At 42.3% G+C, this 25,711-nt stretch overlaps 2 protein-coding genes and 1 long non-coding RNA gene across 28 annotated transcripts in view; 1 reads left to right on the forward strand and 2 right to left on the reverse strand.

Moving 5' to 3' along the window:
* CORIN (corin, serine peptidase) overlaps positions 1-7,064 on the forward strand; it is a 109,724-nt gene extending 102,660 nt beyond the window's left edge. For all 5 annotated transcript variants that reach the window (XM_083630172.1, XM_083630171.1, XM_083630175.1 and 2 more), the window contains exons 21-22: positions 1,845-1,978; positions 2,905-7,064. In XM_083630172.1, coding sequence (XP_083486298.1) covers positions 1,845-1,978; positions 2,905-3,087 — 317 coding nt within the window. In that variant the 3' untranslated portion in view covers positions 3,088-7,064. The remainder of the gene's footprint in view (positions 1-1,844; positions 1,979-2,904) is intronic.
* LOC310770337 lies at positions 5,389-8,601 on the reverse strand. Its single transcript, XR_014552085.1, has 2 exons — positions 7,580-8,601; positions 5,389-7,165 (listed from the first exon to the last, which is right to left on the reverse strand). It is a non-coding gene; the product is annotated as an uncharacterized lncRNA (long non-coding RNA).
* A 2,471-nt stretch (positions 8,602-11,072) lies between these two features.
* Positions 11,073-25,711, reverse strand: part of ATP10D (ATPase phospholipid transporting 10D (putative)) — a 67,904-nt gene continuing 53,265 nt past the window's right edge. For 17 of the 22 annotated variants that reach the window (XM_083630109.1, XM_083630101.1, XM_083630104.1 and 14 more), the window contains 7 exons: positions 25,360-25,436; positions 23,995-24,120; positions 22,730-22,930; positions 21,703-21,783; positions 19,414-19,518; positions 16,832-17,019; positions 11,073-14,344 (listed from right to left, as the gene is read on the reverse strand). In XM_083630109.1, coding sequence (XP_083486235.1) covers positions 14,218-14,344; positions 16,832-17,019; positions 19,414-19,518; positions 21,703-21,783; positions 22,730-22,930; positions 23,995-24,120; positions 25,360-25,436 — 905 coding nt within the window. In that variant the 3' untranslated portion in view covers positions 11,073-14,217. The remainder of the gene's footprint in view (positions 14,345-16,831; positions 17,020-19,413; positions 19,519-21,702; positions 21,784-22,729; positions 22,931-23,994; positions 24,121-25,359; positions 25,437-25,711) is intronic. The other 5 variants (XR_014551931.1, XR_014551932.1, XM_083630106.1 and 2 more) reach the window with 3 other exon arrangements.

Below are 25,711 nucleotides of genomic sequence, written 5' to 3' on the forward strand. Positions count from 1 at the left end.
CCATACTGTGTAGTGTTGTGTGAGCTGAGAGTCTATGACACCCAAAGGGATCCTGCTTTTGGGATGGCAAAGTCTTCTGAACTAGTTCTGTTCAGCTATGTGGAAGTGACGCGTGGTGGCAGCCCATACTGCCGCTATCGTTTTTTTTTAAAAAAAAATATTTATTGAAATTTTACAGACAAAAGAGAATTACAGAATAAGAAAAGAAAAAGAAAAAAGATACAAAAATGCAAAGAAAAATACAAAATACATGAGGAAATAAAAAACAATTAAAAAACAAATCAATCTTTTCGTATCTTATATTTCAATTACTTGTTTCCTGACCTCCTCACACCTCCCTTTTTTGTATTCCAATTCACATGGTTAATTCAGCAAATCCTTTCCCTCTTTGTGTTTATCTTAATTCTATATCTTAACATATTATAACTTTATATTTTCATCTAATTATCAGTCCATTTTTACATATTCTTTTTAACCTTATTGCTAAAGCCACTTCATTTCAATCCAACATCATTTTAGCATTCATTAATTTTACAATGTTTCTGCAAATAGTCTTTAAACTTCTTCCAATCTTCTTCCACCAACTCTTCTCCCTGGTCTCGGATGTTTTAAAGCAGTGAGAGGTGACCCACTGGAAAAGGACAGAGCATAAACAAGTATATATTGAAGATAGTAGATTAAAATCTAAATAGAGATTTAAGTAACGAGAGCAAGACATAGTGCTGGGAAATTGTACCTGAAAAATCTATGGCAGGTGGTTGTGCAGCCTCTAACTTTCATAGGAAACTTTTCAAAGTTTTGTACTAGAATAATAATAATAATAATTTATTATTTCTACCCCACCCATCTGGCTGGGTTTCAACAGAACATTAAAAACAGAATAAAACTTCAAACATTAAAAACTTCCCTAAACAGGGCTGCCTTCAGATGTCTTCTAAAAGTCGGACAATTGTTTATTTCTTGACATCTGGTGAGAGGGCATTCCACAGGGCGGGTGCCACTACCAAGAAGGCGCTCTGCCTGGTTCCCTGTAACCTCACGTCTCGCAGTGAGGGAACTGTCAGAAGGCCCTCGGAGCTGGACCTCAGTGTCCGGGCTGAACGATGGGGGTGGAGACGCTCCTTCAGGTATACTGGGCTGAACTGTTTAGTGCTTTAAAGGTCACCACCAACACTTTGAATTGTGCTTGGGAATAAAATATGTTTTGTTTTCAAATTTTGAGCTGGTGGTCAGCCACAGGCACATGTACAGATCATATTAGTTCCAAAGTAACATCAGTTCCCTGCAAAGCAGGTTCATAGACCGTGGCAAAACTATTAATCTGAGATCATAATTTCATAATTTTGCCAGAGGCTGTGCAGCCAAAGAGGAGATTGTTTTGAATATGCCCAGAGAATAGAAATTGATTTTGTAGCAAGCTATCAAGAAAGAGCTTTAAGGGGCAGTTCTTGATCACCCTAGCATGACAGAATCATCATGATGATGATGATGATACTCAACAGACTTTTTGTTGAGTTAGGAAAGTGACAAGAGTATTGAAAGTGACAAGAGTATTGAAAAATGTGGAATGAATGAATGTTTTATGGCAAGACATAGAAACACCCAACAAGCAATGAGCATCAGGATCATTGTCATGTAAATAGATAAGAAAGAATGAATGCTAAATAAAGACTGGGCACAGTCTGATCTTTGTTTAAGCTTGGTGCAACCAAGCCAGGTTGTATGCTCAATAAACAGACTGTTAATAATCTCTTCACTTTATACAACAATACATTGTGGATTTGATGGTATTTTTGCATAGCTGTATATGGTTTGACTAAAGTTGTTCCCCCCACCCCATTTAGTGCCTTTCAAACTTCAGGAAGGAGAAGTTCGTATTATTTCCTTAGAACAGTGCCAGTCGTACTTCGACATGAAAACCATTACGGCCAGGATGTTATGTGCAGGCTATGAATCTGGCACTGTGGACTCTTGCATGGTAAGACAGTTCTGGAGAGAGAAAAACACAAACACAAGAACATGCACACACAGAGAGAAATTTATGAAAACTATAGCTGCAGATTATGAGTACTCTACCCAAATTAGCCCAATAGAATAAAAAAGCAAGTAGATCACGTGATAGATGGAAATGGCTATTTTGTTGGCTTTGAGTCCTAAATAAATGTAAAAGTTACTGTACCTTTTTTACAAATCCTTCTCAGCTTGGAATCTCATTAGATGACCTGGAGAGATTTGCTCTTAGTTCAACTTGCTTCCCAGGGTTTGTTGTGATGTTAAACTTCTATCCTAGCTCTCCCTGAAGGAAAGTCAGGTTATATAACAGCAAGCAAACAAAGAAAGCTGGGTGGTGGTTCTAGAAAATCCTAGAGTATTTGTCCGGTAACCATATCTTTCAAGCGTCCCTCACAATAATCCTTGATACCACCTTGGCTGATCCTAGGAGATGTGAAGGGATATAGGTTAGGAGGCAGATACAGCCAAACCATTCAGATCTGGATTGTAAATCTAAAACCTTGAATTGTACCTGAAAGGGTTTTGGAAAGCCAATGTCGGTGCTGGAGCCTCACTGTGTAATGTTCTTTCTGTGAACCATCCTCATTAAAAGATAGGATGCCATGTGTTGTACCATTTGCCTCTTCCAAAACAACTGCATGAAAATCAAGAAAGGGCTGTATAGCTACACTGCTGGTAATTGTGAAGACCTTGATACAGTGAGGGGTCAAAATATACCTAAGGGAGCACATGAGTGATTAGGTGATGCCAGTCCCCCCCATCAATGACAGATCACAGGAACTATTCAACAACCATCCCGATCGTGTTATTTTCTATGATCAGTTCATCCAGCTTTGTTGCTCACTCCCAAGGGCAGCCTTATGCTGTGGAATAACCTCTATATCTTTACAGGGTGACAGTGGAGGACCCCTTGTATGCGAGCAGCCTGCTGGACGCTGGACATTGTTTGGCTTAACCTCTTGGGGCTCTGTCTGCTTTTCCAAAATTCTGGGACCTGGAGTTTATAGCAACGTGTCTCACTTCGTTGAATGGATTGAAAGGCAAATCTACATCCACACATTTCTTCTCCACTAATTCTTCAGGATAGGAATTCTGTGCTGAGTGACAAAAAGGCAGCGCACCAGAACAATGAAGATGTTGAAATGAAGAAACCTGTTGAATTATAAATTCTGTGGGTTGCAGATGACAGGCAACAGAGCAGAGTAAAAGAATGGGTATATCCTCTGGTGCCAAAGATGCTTCTGGGTAATTGGTCAAATATTTTTGTAATCATTTCTGGCATTTTTTCTTTAGCAGTGTTGTGTTACCTTTCACATACACTAACAACAGAATGCATAAAGGAAAAAATAAACACATTTCTAATGTGGTATTTGAGATAAACCATTAGGGGTTGTGTAGAAGTACTAGCTTTCTAAAACACCAAGAGAAAAACATATATTTGCTGATAGAGAATTTCAGCTTCTATCTCTTGCAGTGAATAGTTTGTAAATTTGCAAAGGTGATGGGCACATCTATTCATAAGTAGTCCTTTTTAAAACTCTAGTTTGTCCTCTTGGTTCCACCAAGTTAATCTGGACTCCACTCATTTTAAGAGAATTGGGTGTTTCATATGCTATCAAATTTTGCATGTTTTTGGATACAGATTTATTGCTTAATAATGACCAGTGGTCATCACATACACATTACAAGGGAAAGCAAAACAATACAGACAAAGCAAACCTAATTCTATGGCAACAGTCAACCAATCATTTTAAAACAAGATTGTCATAAAACGAATAACAGATTTAAAATCAAGAACCATCAGTATAACCCACAAAACTGGTTAAAATGATTTCCATACAACTTAACGGCTAAGACAAGCATGTTAGGCTTATTCTGGACTGAACGACCTAAAGAAAGCACTTAAGACTTGGATCCTTTTGCATGGAGATCCTAACCACAGTGGCTGCAATAGAACTGGGTGGTTTCATGGAATGAATAGATCCATGTGCCAGCGAGAATGTCATATAATGGTTTCTTTCCTTCCCAAATTACAAGATGCAAAATGAAATCGCCTCTTAAGCAGGAAGTGTCCCTATAGCTTATTGTGTGGACTAGCACCTCATCCCAATCCTTGCAGTGTTCTTAACAAGGTAGTCCTAACTTTTGTGGCATCACAGAATAGGATTTACAATGAAAAATGAAAAATGTAAGTCAACAAGTATCCTCCTGGAATCTAAATTTGTTCCTAAAAACTATAAATAATCAGTCCTAAAAGCTATAGTTAAATCATTCACAAAGTCTCCTTGCTTAGTAAGACTATATTTTCCGACTAGGAGGATATCCAAGTTGGAGGCTTTTTCTCTCTAGTCCCAGGCTCCAAGCCCATGGTGACATGTGATTTATAATTTTCAATATCTAGCTTTGCCATAATTCTGCCTTATCCCACAGGATCTGCAGGAAAAGATGCGGCACACACCAGATGGTTGGAGAGCAGATAAGTCTTTCAGCTTCAGGAAAGATTGTTTTAGAACAGGCACCGCATTCAGGCAGAAAACGTGCATTATGGAAATCTATAAGGCCTCTCTGGGGCTTCTAAAACACAGGTTAAAGGCCACTGTCTAACACAGCAGTAGTTTCCTGGTGAGGTTGTATATGGGAGCTACTTGGCCATCATCCCCTTCTGAGGAATTATAGGAGAGAAAACCTTGCCTGTCTCGCTTCAGTCTGCATTTGGGCAAAGGCTATACAAGACAGGCAAACAATTTGTTTAGTTTTGGAATCTCTCATGGAACATTCATTAATTCAGTGCAGTTTGTCCCACGCTTATAGAAGTGTGTACTGCTTTGGTACAACCCATCTTGTGAAGTGGCACCTGGAAGCAGCTGTTTTGCATTCCTCCCTTTGAAAACCATAGAAGACTGGAAACGCAACCCAGTGAAAGCCTTTCTAAGTCTACATACAGAGAGGTCTGAAACACATTTTTTTCAAAGCCGAAAGAGGTTTTGAAACACTGTTTGAAACATTTGGTCATAACCTGCAGGACTATCAGTCACATACTCTTGACTACTGTTACAGAACTCGTAACCTCGCCTCCTCTTTTGATGCACCTTATGGAGCTTGTAATAGACAAATGTTCACTGTATTACTAAATGTTGCTATTTATGTGCATTGAAAAGCTGTATTTGATTGTTTCTACTTTCTTAACCACAAAGAAAACGCTGTGCTTTTCTATGTTTTTGTTCATTCTGTGGAATTGGGGCACAGAAAAACTGAGCAAATTTCTCCCCTGGATAAGGTAAGTTGCAGGCATTATTGTCTTGAATACAGGTAGTCTGAACCACAACTGGTTAATAATGAAGGTCCAGTCCACACTGACAAATTTTACCGTGTGACTCTGTATGTGGGTACACTACTGTATAAAGGAAGATTGTATATGGTTGCCATCTTCGTGCTTTCAGCCGCTGGAAAAATGCAACCATTATCATGAAAAAGGCTTCAGTTTCCCATGTGTACAGCCTGTATCATGCTAGCCTTTCCTTTCATGTACATGATCACACAAACAGGATAGCTGTATTCTTATTCAAACCATGGTTGTAGACAGTTTTTCTCCCAGTATAAAATAGATATATGTGTAGCCCCTTTGCTGTGTGTACCGAACCACCAAAAACTCAAATACAAGTATGGCTGCAATTGAGAAAATCTACAGAGTTTATCATAGGCCAGTTGTGGACTGATCTGTAGGTCATTTGTACATTGATCTATGTAGGAAAAATCCTTAGCTACATAAATCAAAATGTAAACTCTCGAAGAAACTCTTTTAAAATAACTTTTAGAAATGAGTCTTACAAATCACAAATAGATATTTAACGTTCGTTATCCTAGACTAAGATTTAAAAAAGTATTCCTGAAGGACACATTTCAAAAACAAAAGTCAAGTGTTCATAAATTCAGTGAATTTGCCATAAGCTCACCACCGCCATCTAGTGCCACATTTGTATAATGCATTTAAAACACACTTAAAACGTTATATTTGCAGCTGTGTAGCCGAGTCCTGGATCTAGCTAACTGGTTCAATTCAGTATGTGAGGTTCTGGCCTGCCCTGTTCCACTTGGTCTCCCCTCCCTACAGCCTACTCTTCCCCAATTTTCACTTGCTGCGTAAAATACATGGGAATTCCTGTTCCCTGGCCCTGTTAGGTTTTCCCCCTACCTTACATGTGGTCATCCTGTGGTGCGCAGGCTTCATGCAGCCCTCAGCCAACTTTTGTGAATCCTTTTGGAATCACCAGCTGATTCCTCCCTCCCTGTTGCTCAGCTTTTAGCCCTAGGGATAGCTTCTCAACCTTCCTAGCACTGATAAGCGAGGCAGCAGGAGGGGCATGATAGGCTCTCCTGATGCCTGTACAGAGAGATGGGGACGGGGAGGAGGAAAAGTGTCTTGGGGAAGGGGCTCACTCAGGCCTCACCCACACCCACCGCCTGCATGCAGCCTCCCAGTTCACAGACCACCATTGCATTTGACCCTCAGAGGCAAAAGGGTTGCCTGCTCATCTTCTCGGCCCTCTGCCTTCATAGCCGTTCGCTTTCTTAGCTCTGCATTGTCTTTGCCATTCTTTGTAGAAACTGTGTGCTGGGGCTCATATCATATTTCTCCTGAAAACAGTACTCTCATTTTACTCTCATTTCCCCCACAACATTCCACGTAGAGAAAATATATTTCTATTATTTTATACATGGTATTTTTATACTGCTTCCCCCCTCCTATGTATGCTTATGCAAATACTTGTATGTGGTGTGGGTTTTAAGGAACCAGATGTCATCCGAAGTGTGGTTTTTAAAGTACCAGATGTCTCCAGATGTGTGGTTGTAGAGAGACAATCAAATGTATCCAACAATTGTGAGAAAGGAGCCTTTGATGAGATTCGTACTCCCAATGTTGTTTTACTGCCGCTAGGAAAGCAGCATATGTAACCAATGTCATGTAAGCAAAATGATTTGTTTTAATTTAAACCCAAAGTGAGCAAAAATGCACATATTTATTTTTTCAAAATAAATTCTGTGAACAAAAATCGTTTCAGCTCCCCTTCTCCCTTCACAATAGCGTATCAGATTGAATAGAGGTTCTGAGCCATTCTCTTGGAGTGCAGATCAGCTGGAATCTCTCATATCCCTGAAAGAAAAGGAGTGAGTTTGTTAACTTAATACCCACTGAGTTGTTGGGGCCTTGATGCAGTAATAACATATGAGATCTATTAAGGTACGGTATTCTTTTTGTAATGGAGAGATATGTCGTAGACTGGCCAAGTCATGTAAAGGAATCTTATTTAGATCTTATTAGCAGAACACATGGGAGTCTCAGGGGCTCCATTTCAAATATTTAGGAGCATCATGCAACTATAAACAAATTAATAGTGTAGATAAAGTAATATAGAATAATTACTAATAATACAGTAATAAAGCAAATACTAAAGTATATACCAATAGGCTTGTTTAAATAATAAAGATAGGTTTTAGCAGGCTTCTAAAACAGTATAATGTGAATGCTTATCTAATGGTCAATAGGTAAAGCTGTTGCATAGCTTACCTCTGTTGTAAAGAACATTGTGAACTCCGACACACATCAGCTCCAGCCAGCATGGAGAATGATCAGCGATGATGGGAGTTTTAGACCAACATCTTGAAGACCAACATCTTAAAGGAAGAACAACACTGATGTGCATTGTTGACAAATATATGGATGGAGTGATGAATACTGGACAATTTCAGAAGGTAAGACTTTAATTAACCTGGCCTTTGTATCGATTGCCTGGCTCATTGTAGAAGACCATGTGAAATCTCATTTTCACCATGCAATAGTCATGAATGCACCCCAAGTCTATTTCCTTGCTGTGTCCATAGCTAATTTCATTCGCTAATTTCAGCAGCAGAAAAAGTTAAACTAAAAAGGTTGTCACTCTATACATGTGCATAACCACTGCACATTAATTAAAGACTTGCTGTGAAATGAGTTACACAAATGCAGAATTTCTCAGTTACTTTAACATATATTAGGATGTACCATTTTGCGGCGTGCTGGAAATAACATCACTGGGCATAATGGTTAAAAGATTTACATTTAAATCCAAAACTATTGTGATCATAGAAACTGCTGTTGACTACATAGTTCTCCAAAAAATGAGGAAATGGGCAAAAGTTTGCATGAACAATGCATTGTTACGGGAGTCTTTCACAAATGGTGCCCGCTGGGCGCTTTAGACTGCAACCTCCACCAGCCCCAGCCAACATGAGTTGTGGGCCACAGCATCTGGAGGGCACCAGGTTGGGAGAGGCTGTTTTAGAACATGGCCAGCACCTATGGTACAGGTAAATAGTGATATCAAAGATGAATATATGCCAGGCCAGTGGTACTCAAATCTTTTGAGTGACCACGTTATGCAACAATTCTTTTTTATCATCTTTTAACTAATGAATTAGTAGAGTTCCTCCAGGTCAGCAAGGTTGGAGCTTTGGCAGTGAAGCAGCCCAGAATGGGAGTTTATTTAGGAGCTGGTGGTTCCAACTTTTCCTGACTCTCACAGACCAACCCTAAATCCAGGAAAGTCTGTCACGTACCGTATTTTTCGCTCCATAGGGTGCACCGGACCATAGGGCACACCTAGTTTTAAGGGGGGGGGAAATAAAGAAAAACAATTATCCCCCCCCCCAGCCCCAAAGAGCAAAGAAGCAAAGACAACGAGCAGGATCCATCCTGCTGGCTGTCTTGGCTTCCTCTTTAGCCACACGCAACCTCTCTAGCCGGGAGAGGCTGCGCGCAGCTTTGTTTTTAGCCACGGGGCTGGGGTGGGAGAAGCCCGAGCTTCCCCCGACCCCAGCCCCCAAAACAGGTCCAGGAGCGGCGGCAAGATTGCGCGCAACCTTGCCGCCACTCCCGGAGCTTGCGGGGCTGGGGACGGAGGAACCCCAAGCTTCCCCCGACCCCAGCCCCCAGCACAGGCAGCTATCCGCAAGCCTTCCGAGCGCAGTGGGAACTCCCGCCAGGTTCCGAAGGCTTGCAGATAGCTGCCTGAAGCCTGGGGAGCGAGAGGAGTCGGTGCGCACCGACCCCTCTCGCTCTCCAGGCTTCAGCGAAAGCCTGCATTTGCTCCATAGGACGCACACACATTTCCCCTTCATTTTTGGAGGGGGGAAAGTGTGTCCTATAGAGCGAAAAATACGGTACTTCTCAGTAGCATGCAACTAGCCTGGCATCTCAGTGGTAGCTCTGAAGCTTTTGTGCGGCTCGCTGTCTCCTCTGCTCCTGTGGCAGTTAAGAAGAGGAGGGCAGGCCTGAGAACTGGCCAGGAACCCAGGCAGCTGATATAGGGACCTCTAGCCCCAAGCCAGGGCTGTACCAATCTGATTGCTCTTCAAGGTCATTGATGAGGTGAAAAAACTATTTCTTGCAAATTAAGAGATCACTATTCATTAAAAAAAAAGCATTGCAGAGCTGAGCAGTATTATGCAGGACTATTTTTGGAGGCATTTCCTGAAATGTTTTTTTCCTGTGGTGCTTTCCCTCATTTTTCACTCATTTCCTAACAGGCTGAAAGGGCACATGAAGCAATCACCTTTCAATATGTGCTTTGCAGTCAAGCAACCACAAACTCATAGTATCTGAGGCTGTAGAAAATTGATTTAAGTGCTTCAGTAGCTGCTAAAATGCTTAAAGTTGTAAGTATAGTGGGGGTTAAGTGTTATTTAAGGAAAATCCCAATGAATCAATGATGGGGATATAATTGCAAATTGCAATTGCTTTTTGGCTAGTAATGTTCTTCTAGTCACCCCCTCAGCTGTGGAACTGATACATATAGGGCACTTAATCTTTTTCTAACAAATGGGCAGTCCTGAAGCATGTGGGTAGACTGGACCACATACATACCTTCCATGGATGCATCAAAGACCTTGATAGAGTATATCCCATTCTGATGTTTATATAGCAAATAATCTTGTGAATTGGGATACTCCTGTGCTACTAAGGTAACATGGAGCTGCACATACGTGCTAGATTTTTTTGCCATAAGTGACTTTATGAAGATTTATCATTCACTTATAAATGACCTGAACCAAAGTTTGTTGTTCACATGCAGGACTGCCAATAGCCTTGGATGTCTGCTGGGACCACTATTGATTCCTACCCTGCCCTGGGTTTCCTTTCGCCTGCGACTCCAGTTTGAAGAATGGTGCGACAGCCAACTTGCAGATCTTCCATGCTCCAGACTGGTGCTATGCCACTGTTGGAAATAAACAGTACTGCTTACTGCTGCCAGGTAAGTCCACAGGACTGGCAGGCATTCATGTAGGAAGGGGCTCACCAGAAATTACTTTGCCAAGGACCTTCTCAAACCTGAGGCAGCCTTTCTCAGGTTACAATGCTGTGGTCACTTACCTGGGAGTCAGCGCCACTGAACTTAATTGGGAGTTTACTGTAAATCCTACTGAAAGCAGTAAGACGAGTTAGTTGCGAGTGACAAATGCAGAGCTTTTTTCCGGCTGGAACTCACCGGAACTCAATTCCAGCACCTCTTAGACGGGCACCATTGCCATTATGCCATTATAAGTGAATGAGTGAGTTCCTGCACCTCTTTTTCTAGAAAAATAGCCTGGACAAATGTTTCGGTGAGATGCAGGAATGACAATTTCTATGAACGCCAATGACCGTTCCCCGCTTAAAACGGGGGGCGCCCTTTGCGTGGAGCCCCTAGATCTGGAGCGGCTCCAACAGCATAGGCTTGGCTTTGCCTTCCCTCAGGTGGGATGCCTGGAGGTCTCCGCCTACCTCAGTCAGTCGTCCAATCCCACCTGGGGGAAGCGTTGCCAAGGAGACCAGGCCAGGTAGGGGAGGGATTACCTGCCCACACAATAGAGGCGCCAAATGGTCCTCAAGCTTCAGTTTGCGAGTGTTATTCAGAGACCTCACAGTGTTTGGTTACAGACTTAGGAAGAAAAGTTAAACATAGCCCTGAAACACCCTGCCTGCCGCAGTTTAAAGTTTGTCTCATGTAATTTATTCATTTTGCAAACATAAAAAGAGAATACTAAATGTTTAGCGATTTATTGTCAGCGGCTGCAGTTTCTGTATGGCTCAAACAGGCAACAATAAACTTTCAAAAACAGGCAATTCTCCCTCCCTCCCCAAGAAGGCGTGCTAAATTCCCCAAATCAAGCTCCCACTGTGGACTTGGATAACAATACAATACTGGATTTTGTTCCTATAATTTGTTTTATAGAAAACATCTGGCTTTCCCCCCCTCAGGTCCCCCTTTTGTTGTTATTTTTGCACTAAAAAGGAACAGAAAATGGTAAAGGGGTTGATGCATTCTTCTTTAGCATGTGCGGTCCAGCAAGATAAAAGGAATATAAAAAAATAAGATTGGCACATCTAGGAAAGCAGGACTTGGCTCCAGTTCAAGTTAATCCAAAATCACGTTATCAGCTTAAAAAACTGTGACCAGTTTGTTTGTTGCTTGAGTAGCATGTAGAAGGGTTGCCCAAATCAAGTACACGCTTCCTTCTTTTGCCAGTGGTGAATGATGAATGGTGCTCATGTATGAAGTAATCATATGATTCAGGCTCCATGACTTAAAATAGATTGCATACTTGTGTATTTTATGTGCAGTCACAATTACAGGATCTGCATCTGTGTACAGAAACTTCTAGAACAGGGGTCGGCAAAGTTTTTGTGGCTTGGACTTGTTCACGGTCCAGCAGACGCTGCGGTGGGCCGGAGTGTGTGCGCACGCATGCGCAAACACTATTTCCGGTGCAGAGGAGGCATGTGCAGCTTCCCATTGGCTGCAGAAGCTTCCTGCAGCCAATGGGAAGCCAGTCAGTGTCGCGGAAGGCGGTCCCTGAGCAGACGGTGGGGGTCCATGGGCTGGTTAAACGATCCCCATGGGCCGCTTGTGGCCCGTGGGCCTTAGGTTGCCGACCCCTGTTCTAGAGCTTAAGCCAGGGAATTGGCACTCACTTCTCCTTCCAAGAATGGAAAGATGCCCTTGAGGCAGGCATCTTCCACTGCTGTTAGGCAAGAGGGGCACCAGCAACATGGAAGGATGCAGGGCAGTGCTTTGTGTGGTTACTCAAAAATAGGTTGGACTGAATCCCATGGGACTTATTCCATGTCGTGCACTGTAAATAAAACAGGGATTGGGAACCTCCTGTCCGGCAAGCCAAATCTGGCCTCCCCATTGGGTCAGCAAAGTCACTTTGGCCAAGGCACATGCACCAGTCTTACACAGCAGCTAAGGGCAGGACTTGGCTGAAAAGGGCCTTTTGACACTCAACTGATAGTTGAGCATGTAGTGCTGGGCTGTGGCAGGTGTCAATCACATGCCACTATGGCATCAGATGATTGACAGGGCCCACCTGTGTGCCGAAGTTGGCAAGGGGAAGTGGGCAGGAGATAAAGATCTGGCCCATAGGGCCAAAAAGTTCCTACTCCCTGCCTTAAAAATTGTGACACATGATTAGAAACCAATACTTTCAATATTTGTTGTTTATATATTTCCACATGCATTGTGGAGAGCATAGCAGAAAGAGCATGTTTCAACTGGACACAGTGACACAAAATCAGGTCATGATAACCTGGAGTCATAATCCTGCAAAATACAGTTGCATATTGAATAGAGATTACTATTTGTTGTGGCAAGGCAATCTTGAATGCCAGCTGGAAGAAACCGGTATTTTAACTCAGATGGGGGATGCTAAGTGGGTACAGCTGCAGATAACAGCAATTATAGTTAAAATCAGGCTACCCTCCCCAAAAGGTCTGAGTTACAGGTAAAGCTGTGCCAGAATGGTTCACATGTGGACTAAATGGAAGGTCTTTCTCTTAACATACAGGATATGATGCAGAAAGGTCTTAAGGAAATTTGTGCAGTAAATCTTGTTTAGAAGTGTTTTTGATTACCTATGCAGTGCTTTCATCCTCTCAGGGATTTCCTCAGAACCTTGGTAAATTAATTCAGAATATGTTCAGTTTAGCTGTGTCCCTAGCAGAATACTGAACCAACAGAATCACCCCACCCCCAAATCCTAAACAATTTAACATCGGTTTTTTATGGAACATTCTTTTAAGCAAGGGTAGTGAAAAGTCTGTTATCTGCAAACAGCAATCTGTTTGCAGAGGGAAAGAAAGGAGGAGCCGCACCACACACCGTTTACAGTACAAATATTCATTTCTGAAAGAACAAATTTAACAGTATTCCTTCCATAAAGAAATAAAAGCGCAGACAGTTTCTCACATTCACATAATCATCATATATACAAAAATGCTGTGCTTGTGTAGAAATGTCTTTCCTGCATCCTCAGCTAGTTTATTCTCCAGAGAAGTGGCTCCTATCATCTATGAATCTTGCTTCCATGAAGAGTTACAAATACTGCTTTATTATGAAAGTGATTTAGGTTTTGCACAGCTGTTTTCAGAGGGAACTACTGTGCATCTTGTTAGACAGAACTGCTCTAACACTGACTGCCCCAGAACCAAACATTATAATAACAGTAGAAAGAATGAAGTCAAAATTCAGTAATCCCAAAACCTCGTTGCCTGGCCAGGCTTAAATATCTCTTCCATGCTATCAAGGCTCATATGAAATGATTTATCCATCGTGCAACAAGGGGCAGCATTTCTTTGTTTGCTTATATCTTGAACAAATTATTCTAAGTACTTTTTTGCCTATAAAAAAAGCACAAGCAGTGGGTGGTGGCTGAATTTCATATAAAAAGAAGAAAAGTCATGTGAGAAAGATCATTTAAATGTACCACCCTTCCTCTTTTGGACATTAAAGCATAAATAACACTCTATTTTTGGCAGAGCGTTTTAAACCCTCCTATACGCCCTAGGCAGAATCTGAATCAGCCTTATTCACGAGAGAAATATCAGTGTGGTCCTCTTCAGAAGTAAAGTCTAACCCTCCAACTTAAGAATCACTAGCTCCATATGTGATGGAATAGAATTCCTTTGAGGGGCTTAAACATTTCAGTGCCCTCACAACTCAGCCTGCCGCCATTTTCAGATGTGCCTTGGGTGCCTGTTCAGACTGTCTCCAACATTATTACAAAATGACACTAGCTGTATTGGCAACAGCAACAAACCACAACACTTGATGTTGTTTTCTTTTGATGAGTCTTCAGAATTAGCAGACCCAGAATCCCCATTTGTCCCTTGGTGATCAATTCTACCCCTCACGATGGGGCTACACTTGCACTGCGCAGCAGACTCTTCCGTCCTGTAAGGATCCGACCTTCCAAGTTCTTGGCCTTTAGCAGTGGAGTTGGAAATGCTGTGGCCTGGATCACCCTGAACAAATACCTACAGTATAAGGAAGGATTCAAATAAGCTGTGGAGGCATGGATTAGAGTTGGTTTGGGGCAAAGGGCATCCTGTGAAAAGGCATTCTTCTCAACAGTGTGCTCTTATTCACCAGGTGGTAATAAAGCTCCTTCCCTCCCTCACACCTTTATCTCAAACAATTAGGGAAAAGATTTGGGATACCAAAAGGAATTACTTCTTACCATCTGGTACGCAGGCTGAGACCCTATTTGCCTGCGGACTGCCTCGCCGGAGTGGTGCAAGCTCTGGTTATCTCCCGCTTGGACTACTGCAATGCACTCTACGTGGGGCTACCTTTGAAGGTGACCCGGAAACTACAACTAATCCAGAACGCAGCAGCCAACTGGTGACTGGGAGCGGCCGCCGAGACCATATAACACCGGACTTGAAAGACCTACATTGGCTCCCAGTACGTTTCCGAGCACAATTCAAAGTGTTGGTGCTGACCTTTAAAGCCCTAAACGGCCTCGGTCCAGTATATCTGAAGGAGCGTCTCCACCCCCATCGTTCTACCCGGACACCGAGGTCCAGCACCGAAGGCCTTCTGGCGGTTCCTTCACTGCGAGAAGCCAAGTTACAGGGAATCAGGCAGAGGGCCTTCTCGGTAGTGGCGCCCTCCCTGTGGAACGCCCTCCCACCAGATGTCAAAGAGAACAACAACTACCAGACTTTTAGAAAACATCTGAAAGCAGCCCTGTTTAGGGAAGCTTTTAATGTTTGATGTATTACAGTATTTTAATATTTTTTTGGAAGCCGCCCAGAGTGGCTGGGGAGGCCCAGCCAGATGGGCGGGGTATTATTATTATTATTATTATTATTATTATTATTATTATTATTACTTAAGTTTGTCCTAACAAATGTATTATACTGAAACCAATGCCGAACTGCATGTTGGAGAATGGTTTAAGGATTATGGATGTAGGCAAAGTTTATATTCTAACTCAGGCACCCCCAACCTTCGGCCTTCCAGATGTTTTGGACTACAATTCCCATCATCCCTGACCACTGGTCCTGCTAACTAGGGATCATGGGAGTTGTAGGCCAAAAACATCTGGAGGGCCGCAGGTTGGGGATGCCTGTTCTAACTCTAGCCAAAAAAAAGCTCATGTTGGCAACAGCAACACAGAGATCCTATGGTGTTACAATAGGGTTGCCATATTTCAGAAAGGTTGTTGAGCTTTTTTGGACGTTATTGAGCTATTTTTAAGGAAAATCACCAAAAATGACACTGCCAGTGTGGGTTGCCATACATTCGGATTTTCAGCAATTTCTGCCTGGACACTGCTTCCAACTGTAGTATTCTGGATATGTCTTGGAAATTCTGGACATATGGCAACCCTGGTTACAATGGCACTGTGCTGTTACAGTGGCCTTGGGCATGGGGAAGCCCGTGTTCAAACCTCAAATCAGCTATGAATCTCAGCAGTGGCATTTAGCCACTTCCCTGCCTCACAGACTTGCTATGACAATAGACCACTTCTTCAAGTTCTTCAGAGGAACTGCGGGATACAAGTGTAATATAATAGTAAACCAGCAGGACAAAATCCCAATTACCCCCAAACTCCTCCTGACTTAAGTGTTCAGAGCCCAAGGTGGCAAATTCTGGATATTGACTGAAACTGCCCTGAGCTCAATATTCAGCTTTTAAGGAGATGTCTGAACTAATGTTACGCACTATTCAACCATTTTGACCAGAAACTTGAAAAAAGTGTGTGTGTGTGTGTGTGTGTAGTCCCTTTATAAAATTTAGTTCTTAGAACCCAAACTAAGAAGCAATCCAAACTACGAAGATACTAAAAAATTGATGGGAAAGTGCTGTTATTTATTACCCTGGATAGTTTGGCCAATAATTCCAGAGTCCAGGTATTCTGTATTGGAGACACTAACCTATTTCCCAATGAGGTGATAAAATGTCTGGGTAGTACCACTTTAGCCTACAAGTGGAGGTCATGCAACAGAATGCTTCCCCAAGGGAGGAAGACATTTCTCCCTTGAGGAAAACAAGCCTATCAAAAGGCTTGATGGGCTAGAAATATTTTTCTTAACATCTACTTTTCTTTATGGAATGATTTTGGGGAGGTCAGGTTGGGATAATTCAATTATGTGAGCTCCCACTTGGAGTCTGAAGTGGTACAGTCCAGACCACGCATTTACCACCCCAATGAGACTTAGACCTAAAGTGAAGAATGACCTCTTTTTGCTTGATTCAGCATAGCTTTTCTACAATGGTCAATAAATCTTTAGTACTACTAAGGTGTTTTTTAAGTGAACAAGTAAAAATGTAAAGCGTGAATGTTACATGTGTTCTCCAACATGTGTTTGTATTCAGCAGTTGGACAGAATTAGCTGCAATTTCCTACTGACTTTACGTACAGGTTTGTTGCTCTGTCACATGTGACAGAAGAATCACAGCAACAATGAATTTCTATCTACACCACAATGCTTGGTCCCAAACCAATAAAATACCTTGGAAGAAGAGCCAAAAGAGTTGCAAGCATGCACACCAGATAAAACCTTGGAGTAGACAAATGTTTCTGAATTATCCAATATGGATTGGCTGGTGGGTTGCAGAGGATGCAGGTAGCTCCAAAGGTCCCAATAATGCTGAAGAACAGGAAGACGCTACCAGCTAGAACAGAGAAGTGTGCCACATTCTGAAATTAAAAAACAACAACACACACCACAGAAGAACAAACGGAGTGAGACAGAATCTGCTTCCATTTCTGAAGAACTGAAAGGCAGCGGTACGAGCTCAGAGAATCACATATTCATTCACCATTCCAAACTAGCACTGTTTCCATGGTTCTTAGCCCCTAATGTTTAAGGGTGGGCTCAGGTAACTGTGCTGCAGGGCAGCTGCTTGAAAGGTCACTGTGTGGCACCTGTTAACTGGGGAAGCAGTTGTCTGAAGACTCTACCCATGCAGTTAAGCTGAGGGTTAACCCCCCCCCTTGCTTCTCCAGATTTCCAAGTGGCCATGGGTGGATGGGCTTCATGTGAACAAAGGCTGCAAGCAGCTTCTTCTGATTTGAGGAAGGTCCCATACAGTACCCATCAAAGGTAAGTTCCCACCTATTACATGGCCACGCCCAACGGGGTGGGGGAGGCATGCTGCTCACTGAGGTCCAGCGCCAAGGGTCTTCTGGCAGTTCCCTCGCCGCGAGAAGCCAAGTTACAGGGAACCAGGCAGAGGGCCTTCTCGGTAATGGCACCCACCCTGTGGAACCCCCTCCCACCAGATGTCAAAGAGAAAAGCAACTACCAGACTTTTAGAAGACATCTGAAGGCAGCCCTGTTTAGGGAAGCTTTTAATGTTTAATAGACTATTGTATTTTAATGTTCTGTTGGAAGCCGCCCAGAGTGGCTGGGGAAACCCACCCAGATGGGCAGGGTATAAATAATAAATTATTATTATTATTATTAGTGGCAGCTCATTCTCTGCTAAGACAGAAAGGGTGGTTTCATTGCTCTTGCTGTGGCCGCCCAGGTCTGAGGCACAGAAGGCACTGAAGCCATTCATTGGCCTTTTCTTCATAGTGCTGGCTGGCCTACAGTGCCCTGACAGAAGCCAAGACCCAGGAGATGCCACAGCCCTTTGCCGCTGCCTTGGCCCAGCAGCACCCTTAGATTAAGGGAGGCTGAGGATGTTCCAAGGAGATTCCCCTCATCTTCACCCACTGGGAAGTTCTTTCACTAGGGTTCTTTCTTAACCCTACCTCGCTGTGTTGGGATTCACAAGGAGGAAAGGTCTAAAATAGAGGAGCTAGAAAGAAGTTCATCAGGCTTGTTAATGTGGGAAATAATATTGCAGCCCCCCAAAACTTTTTTTACATGCTTTATTAGGTAAGCAAAGGGTTAAGACACAGGGCGTTTCCCTTTAAATTCCTAGAAAGGGCAGTCTGGAAAGTCATATACTCTGCTTGCCCTGGCAGGAAAATAATCCTTGCTACCTCCTCCCTTCTCAGTGTTCAGTCTCCTTTTCTGCAGTAATAAGAGGTAGCTATTCAGCCACCCCAGTTTCTGCCTCTCTCCTCTGCTGCCATGTAAAAACAATAATTTTAGTTAATTGGGGCAAGAATTTCTGTTACAAAAAGCACCGCCCTTGTTATGACATCATTGCTAATACTCTCTAAAGCAGGTGTGGGTGGGAAACCTCTGACACTCTTGCTGAACAACAACAACTCCCATCATCCCTGGCCATTCTTGCAGAGGCCGATGTGAGCTGTAGTTCAACAACATCTGAAGGGCCAAAGATTCCCCACACTAGCTCTAAAGGTAGGAATATGGTTCAGGGGAGGAACTTGCAGATGGGACAAGCTGGCTTCTGAGGAGTAAATTAGCAATTAGTTCCCTGCCTCCCTCCCTCTTCCTTTTTCTCAGGGGCTGTTCACAGGTTCTGCTCAAAAGAACTGGGAGGCAGAGGGATGAGAAGTTGGGCAAGATAAGACTTCACCTTGGGTGTGTATGTATGAATACTCTGTATCCAATAAATTTAGAGAGAAACATGGAGAGTGGAAACTTCAAACTCTTCTCCCACCAAGGTTCCTGCAGGAACTTTGCTTCACGTTTTGTGAAAGGAAGTGAAGGCCTCTCCCTCGCCTGGAAGTAACTACCCAAACTGATCGTGTTCAGCTTTCACCCCGAACACTCATTCATGTGAAGGGAACTCACGAACAAATGTTAAAGAATGGACCCTATGGGGTGAGGTGCAAGACAGCTCATGTCCTCAATACTGGCATAAAGGAAGGAAAACACTTTTGGTAAGAATTGGCCCGATTCTCACGTTAGTTTTGGACATGGCAACACCATTCTAAGATGATTTTTATTGTGTCCATTTAACATGTCAAATGCTATGCACTCACACGGTTAGAATGGGTATCTATCTCATCAACTACTGAAGGCTGCTGTGGTGCTGAAAATACCACCCCACACTTTGTGCGGGCACATTTAAGCATCAACATCCACCATGTGACGAGATTATAAATGTTAACTTGACCCTGTCCAAGAGCAATTTGCAAAGTGTACCTTAGAATGAACAACGTACTCACCAAAGATTTGCTTTCAATCACGAGGTGTAATAATATTGTAAAAAACATGGAGGTGTTAATAGGACTCCCAAAAGAATAGAGGTCTATATCAGAGCCACTGTAGGTCTGCAAAGGAACAATTATTTAAAGTTTATGTACTCTGTGATTGTATTCCCCCTTTTTTCCTTAAGATTTCTTTAAAGCTTTTTCATGAGACAATAAGGTAAAAGAAACTAATCTAAATAACAAAAACAAAGAAGGAAAGAGAAAAGAAAACACAAGAGTCTTCTCTTAAATGTAGCTCTTAATCCTTGTCACCAACAGAAATTGATGGACCTTCCCAGCTCTCACCTGGGAGCTTTCCTTCCTTCTCCCAGTCTTTCAGCCTGGGAGATCTTCACTTCCCTGCCTCTCACTCGGGGTCCTGCCACCAACTATACACCACCTTCGTGTGTGTGTAATCCTTGGACCCCAATAATGGCTCAGAGCAGAGGACACAAAAGGGGGGGAAAAAGAAAGAAAAAAAGAGAAAGAAAAGAAGAATGAAAAATAAATAAAAGGACTCCTGATTTTACATCTGCCCACTACATTAAAGGAAAATATATTTGTAACATTTGCCCTAGGATGACATCCAACTGTTCTGCTTTCTGTTAAAATTTTCCCAATCTTCAGACTCAAATGTGTGAAATTTGTTCGTTTTTTCTTTTCACACAAGAAGTTCAAAAGGGATTCTCTTAGTAATAAATATCTGTAATGATTTTTCTCCAATCAAACATAATCACTTTGCCTTCAACAACCAGTCCCCCTTATTAAACAATAATAAATCTTTCCATCTTTGTCCATGTACGAGTCTTTCCACGGTGATCATATATTGAGATATTATTCCATAGTTCTTTTCTTGTTACGTATCCATTAATTCGCACCCAGTTCTGTATCTTCAGTTCCTGTTGCGTTCCATCCTTATCTAAAAAAATTACATCTTCCATTTACATTTCTTCTATTCTTTTCCCAAGGAAAGCACCAGAGTACCTTTCCCCTCTGAGTTCACTCCAAGTTGTACACAGAGCCCTTTCTCTCTCAGCTCTTATCAATGCCAGATCCAGATGTCTATCCATGTCTCCATCCATGACTTCATTCTACTCCTCCAGAATCACAACACCATATGGCTGTTTTATTCCTCCAAACACTTGTGTAAAGGACTTTTCCAATGCACCATCTATTCCCTCCAACTCTACCATTTCACTCTCTGATTCTGCCAGTCCTTTATCCATATTCTTCTCCAAAGTCTCTGTATCGTCTCTGATTCTGCCTTTCATTTCATTCATTCCTGGTTTATTTTCATTCCTCACTGGATTAGACCCCATTGGAACTTTAGTCAATTTTATTTGCTCATCAAACATTTGCTGAAGCATGCCAACAGTCAGCGGAATGCCCAAATATAGGTATACTTGCCAGACTGAATTTTCATGATCTTATTAACAATTCAGTCTCATTACATCTCCTGTCTCCACCTTAAGATCTTCGCAGCCATATCTCTTATTAGAATAGAGAAGTTCCTTTCCCGTGGAGGAAGTATCAAGTGCACATTTACTTTTGATTTCTAAGCAACATTTACATCGAGAAAACAAAAATAAACAACATGAAATAAAAATTATTGACACACACAAGTGTCCCGTTCATTTGCAACTTTCTTTTCTCAAGCCATTAAAACAGGCTTTTGGTTCTGCCTTCAACCCTTTAACAATCGACTTCTCTTCCCTTCTACTTGAAGCCAAAAAGCAGCTCATGCATCAAATGTAAATTTCCACTGGCAGATGGATAAATTTCTCTTGAGTTATAAATTATAAATTTCCAGAAATAATTAAGAAAGAGAGGCTTTTGCAGATCACACACACATCAGGGCTCTTATGTGGCTTTTGGGCAAGATGTAGACTCCTTGGTTCTTAAGTCACTTAACCCCACCAGAGCTCCCAGGAGTTGACAGCTTCTTGGTCTCTTGACACAGAAAACAGCTTTTTCAGCGCATCAGAGGTTGGACCCCTATTCACTCTTTTTCCAGAGTGAATTTGACAGTCAAAGCTTACGCCTGGCTATCATCAATTATCATGGAATTATTTCCGTCGACTGCTGACAACAGACATTCAATGTGCCATGCCCCACCCACCCACCGGAAGTCCTCTGTGCTTGTATTCCAGATCATGAGTACTGTAAGTCTACTGTTTTCTTGAATATGAAGGAAGTTTAAAGATCATGCAAATAAAAAGGCAAATAAAAGATAGAGACAAAGGAGTAAAATATCCTAACACTTACCCAGTAAGGGATAAAAAAGCAAACTAGACTTTGGTAAAAAGCATCTAATAAGTTCATTATGAAGGTTGTAAACAGGTATGGCTGAAAAGGAAAGACAGAAGAAACACTTATTGAGGGTGGGATTCATCTAATGAGCCCCACACAAGCACTTTTGCAATGGGTCTTTCCCCCCACCTCTTAAATTGGGTTAAGGGGGTTCAGAAGAACCCTGAGAAGAGGGTTAGTTTGAATTCTACTCATAGTTTGGGAAGATACAGATTCTAGTCATTTTGCCTTGTCTGCATGTTTGGACTGAACGCCTTACTGAGCTTCCAAAAGCTCACACATACAGGATCACCATCTAAGATCCAGGTCTCAACCTTCAGTGAGAGAGCCTGAGCGAGTCTGCAATATGCCCAAGTCACAAATGAGAGATTAAAGGGAGGAGGCAAGTCTAGTTATAAGACTAACACTTGTTGGTATATAAAAATGCAGCTTTTAAATTACCAAAAATAGCATGGTCAGGCAGGATGTGTTTGAACCTCTTTGAACAAAAATTGGTTCAATAAAAAAATCTGTTGTATTTTCAACGAACCAACCAACCAACCAGAGATACTCATTGTCAGAGCTGCAGGGGTGGCCCCATGTCAGGCTGGTGAGACAGTACAGCGATCTAATCTGGAACCCCTCCTAGAGAGTTTCAGCTTGACTTTGATAGCATGCATGTCTAGCACACAGCGTACAATATCCCCACATTTCTGCTGAGGCCTTCCTCGCCATGCTGGAGAAACACAAATAAGCAACAGCAGTCTACGTGGTAGAAAATGGTAACAGGGCATCCATCAAATGACTGTTTGTGTATAAACTATGTTGCCCTCCTAAGGTCACCTACATTCATTGGCTGTAAAGCCAGTGAAGAATAATGCCTTTCATCTCCACCAGATTATTTAACAGGAGGGAATGTTCACGTTTAACTGGTAAGGAATGCACAACAGAGAACATGTGAGTCACTTCAGCTTTCAAATATTTGTAAGAAGCCAAGAAATACCTCGTTTCTCTGACTAGCCTTGTAAAGTTCTGGCAAGTGCAACAGGACTTCTGCGGAGACATCTTTGTCCAAAACACCATAAATGACAGGTGGTACCGATGTGAAGAGCAGATTGAAGAAAATCAAACTCCAGTAGTCGGTCATGGGTGTTCCTGAAAACCCACAGAAGAACTGGAACCAGAACAGGAGGTTTACATATGCCTGTTAGGAACAGAGGTGGGAATTAAAAGGTGAGAATCTATAAACAAGAGCCAACAGGAATTATATATACTGAGTCAGACCATTGGTCTATATAGCTCACTTGTGTCTACACTGACTGGCAGAAGCTCTCCAAAGTTTTCCACCCTACCTGGATTAATCTGGGACCTTTTCCTTGCTCCACTACTGATGTACAGTTCAGCCCCTTTGCGGGAAATAACTGCAATGTCAAATGGTTCTTATAGTGGGCTACAGAAACGTTGAATGCCAATGATACGAATCTGTTGCCCTAGAAATGATACTAAGGGCTCAGGATTGCGAATACTGCATTTTCTCAGCACCAAACACTTAAGTTAATTTGGTGAAAATGTTGACTACCAGTATGAGGATAGTAAGACACCACTGTTACAAACTGCCTGGAGAGAGGGCTGGCTGTAGCCTCTTGCCTTGTTAAGCTGAGTGCTAAAAGGGATTCCTGCTTTCCCAGAATTTCAAATAGTTACCAATATTTAGTAATGCTTACTTTATTCCATGGTCAGAGGTTACAGATTATCAGCTCTCCAGTGGTTAGAGCTGCAAGGGGGGAAATTTCTTAAGTGAGTGGCAAAGCAGCTGAGCTTTACAGGAGTTACCATGTGGTTACTGCTTGCCTCTGTCCTAACTCTGTAACATAATGAACTCATTTTGAGTTCTTACTGCTCAGAAGTAAACCTCAAAGTTCACGCTCAGCATCGAAACTGGCAAGGCCTGTCTGCTTCAGACACGCTTCCCCAGACAGAAACGGCATAAAATAATCCTTTGATAATTTGCAGGTTTCAATAGTGGAGCCAACTTGTCACAATCTTCTTAGTGCTGATAGACAGCTTTTTGGCATAGACCGTATTTAAATTTATTATAAATGCCTCTGGAGCAGTGACCCTTAACCCAAGGCGGGTGGGCAGACTCCATTTCTGCTGCTGTAGATTCAGAGTACAGAATTTACTAGCGCCCTTCGCCTGTTTCTAATCATTAAGAAACTGTCCTTCCGCAAGGTCAAGCCCATTGAGGCATCCCCGGAAGCTACATACCAAATTCTTGTAAAAAAAGTAAAGGATCATGTTTGCTAATCGCGTGTAACACCAGTGGCCGTGTACGAACAGCAGCTTGCTGAGGTGTCTGAACTGAGAAAGCGCAAAATCACTCGCCAGCACAGCCTGAAAACAAACATGAAATAATGAAATACAGCAACCGAGAAAATAACTGAAGTCAGGAGCTTTCATTGACCACTGAGTTACCTGACACTCCTGTATCCCACTGAAGCTGACTGCACAAGTCCCATTGGCTAAAAATAGAAATAAATGTCTCCACAAAGGTTTCCTTGTAGAAGTCATGGTCTTGTGTATACTGTTATACTTCTCGCCCTTTCTAACTCATCCTCCACTCATCCTCTTTTTCCCTTGATTTGGAACCACACTCGTCAATCATCATTTATTGAGCAGTCTCTTAGATGCTAACCAATCCACCCTCTTAACACGAGGACATATTTTAGTTCCTCACAAATCAAGGAAGTTGTTGATCTTTGCATGACCAACTCATAAATTATTACACTGTTCCCATGAGTCAATGACTTCTGTGACAACTAAAGCCGCCGGAATGAATCCTCTTCAAACCTCTTCAGATATCTACCTGAAACTGCTTCAAACATGCTCCAAGAAGATGCCCATGGTTGTACAAATTCCTAGGTCCTCTGATTTCAAGGAACATTCTCCTGGTATATAATGATTTTTTAGGAACGTATGTCCATATTAGAACCTAATACAGTGTACATATGGCTCTCAAGGCCCTTGCAATAGAATAATAGAATTGTAGAGTTAGAAGGAACCAGGAGGGTCATCCAAGCCCTGCAATGCAGGAATTCTCTCCACAGCCATCCCTGAGTGGGCATGAACCACCAAGCTTCTGGTTAACAGCCAAGACACACTGTCCCACAGGTTCCCTACAACACCATAGTACTTGTATTTCCAATAGATCAGCTCTTTTGACAAAGACCTCTTGCAAATTCTAGGGTTTGGGGTATTCAGCTTTTGATTCCACTAACAATATACCATATTTTTTGCTCTATAAGACGCACCAGACCACAAGACGCACCTAGTTTTTGGAGGAGGAAAACAAGAAAAAAAATATTCTGAATCTCAGAAGCCAGAACAGCAAGAGGGATCGCTGCGCAGTGAAAGCAGCAATCCCTCTCGCTGTTCTGGCTTCTGGGATAGCTGCGCAGCCTGCATTCGCTCCATAAGACGTACACACATTTCCCCTTACTTTTTAGGAGGGAAAAAGTGAGTCTTATAGAGCAAAAAATACGGTATTCTGCTACCGATAAGTGTCATGGCTCTCACAGTCATCAATCTATACGCAACACTGCTTCCGTTTACAGTTCTCTCAATCCGTCCTACCTGCATGCCTTCTTGGCCAGCGATTCCAATTCCAACATCAGCAACTTGGATCATACTAACATCGTTGGCACCATCACCTTCCAGGAGAAGGAAAAGAACAATGTTGCAATGAAACTGGTTTGGGCTGGGGCGCCCTAATGCACTGCACACAGACTTGACGAAAGAGAAAAATATATTGAAATTTCATGGCCTCACAAGATGCAATGTTAAATACAAGTGCAAATGTCATCAGCTGGGAGGGCTGGTAATTATCACCGCAGACATCAAAAGAGGAAATTAAGCTTTTCCTCCCCTACTGCTGCAAATTTATGTCTACTTTGTTCATCAGTTTTAGAATTATTGTCAAGTTATA

This window comes from Podarcis filfolensis (assembly GCF_964270895.1).
Source record: "Podarcis filfolensis genome assembly, chromosome: 9".
NCBI lineage: Eukaryota > Metazoa > Chordata > Lepidosauria > Squamata > Lacertidae > Podarcis > Podarcis filfolensis.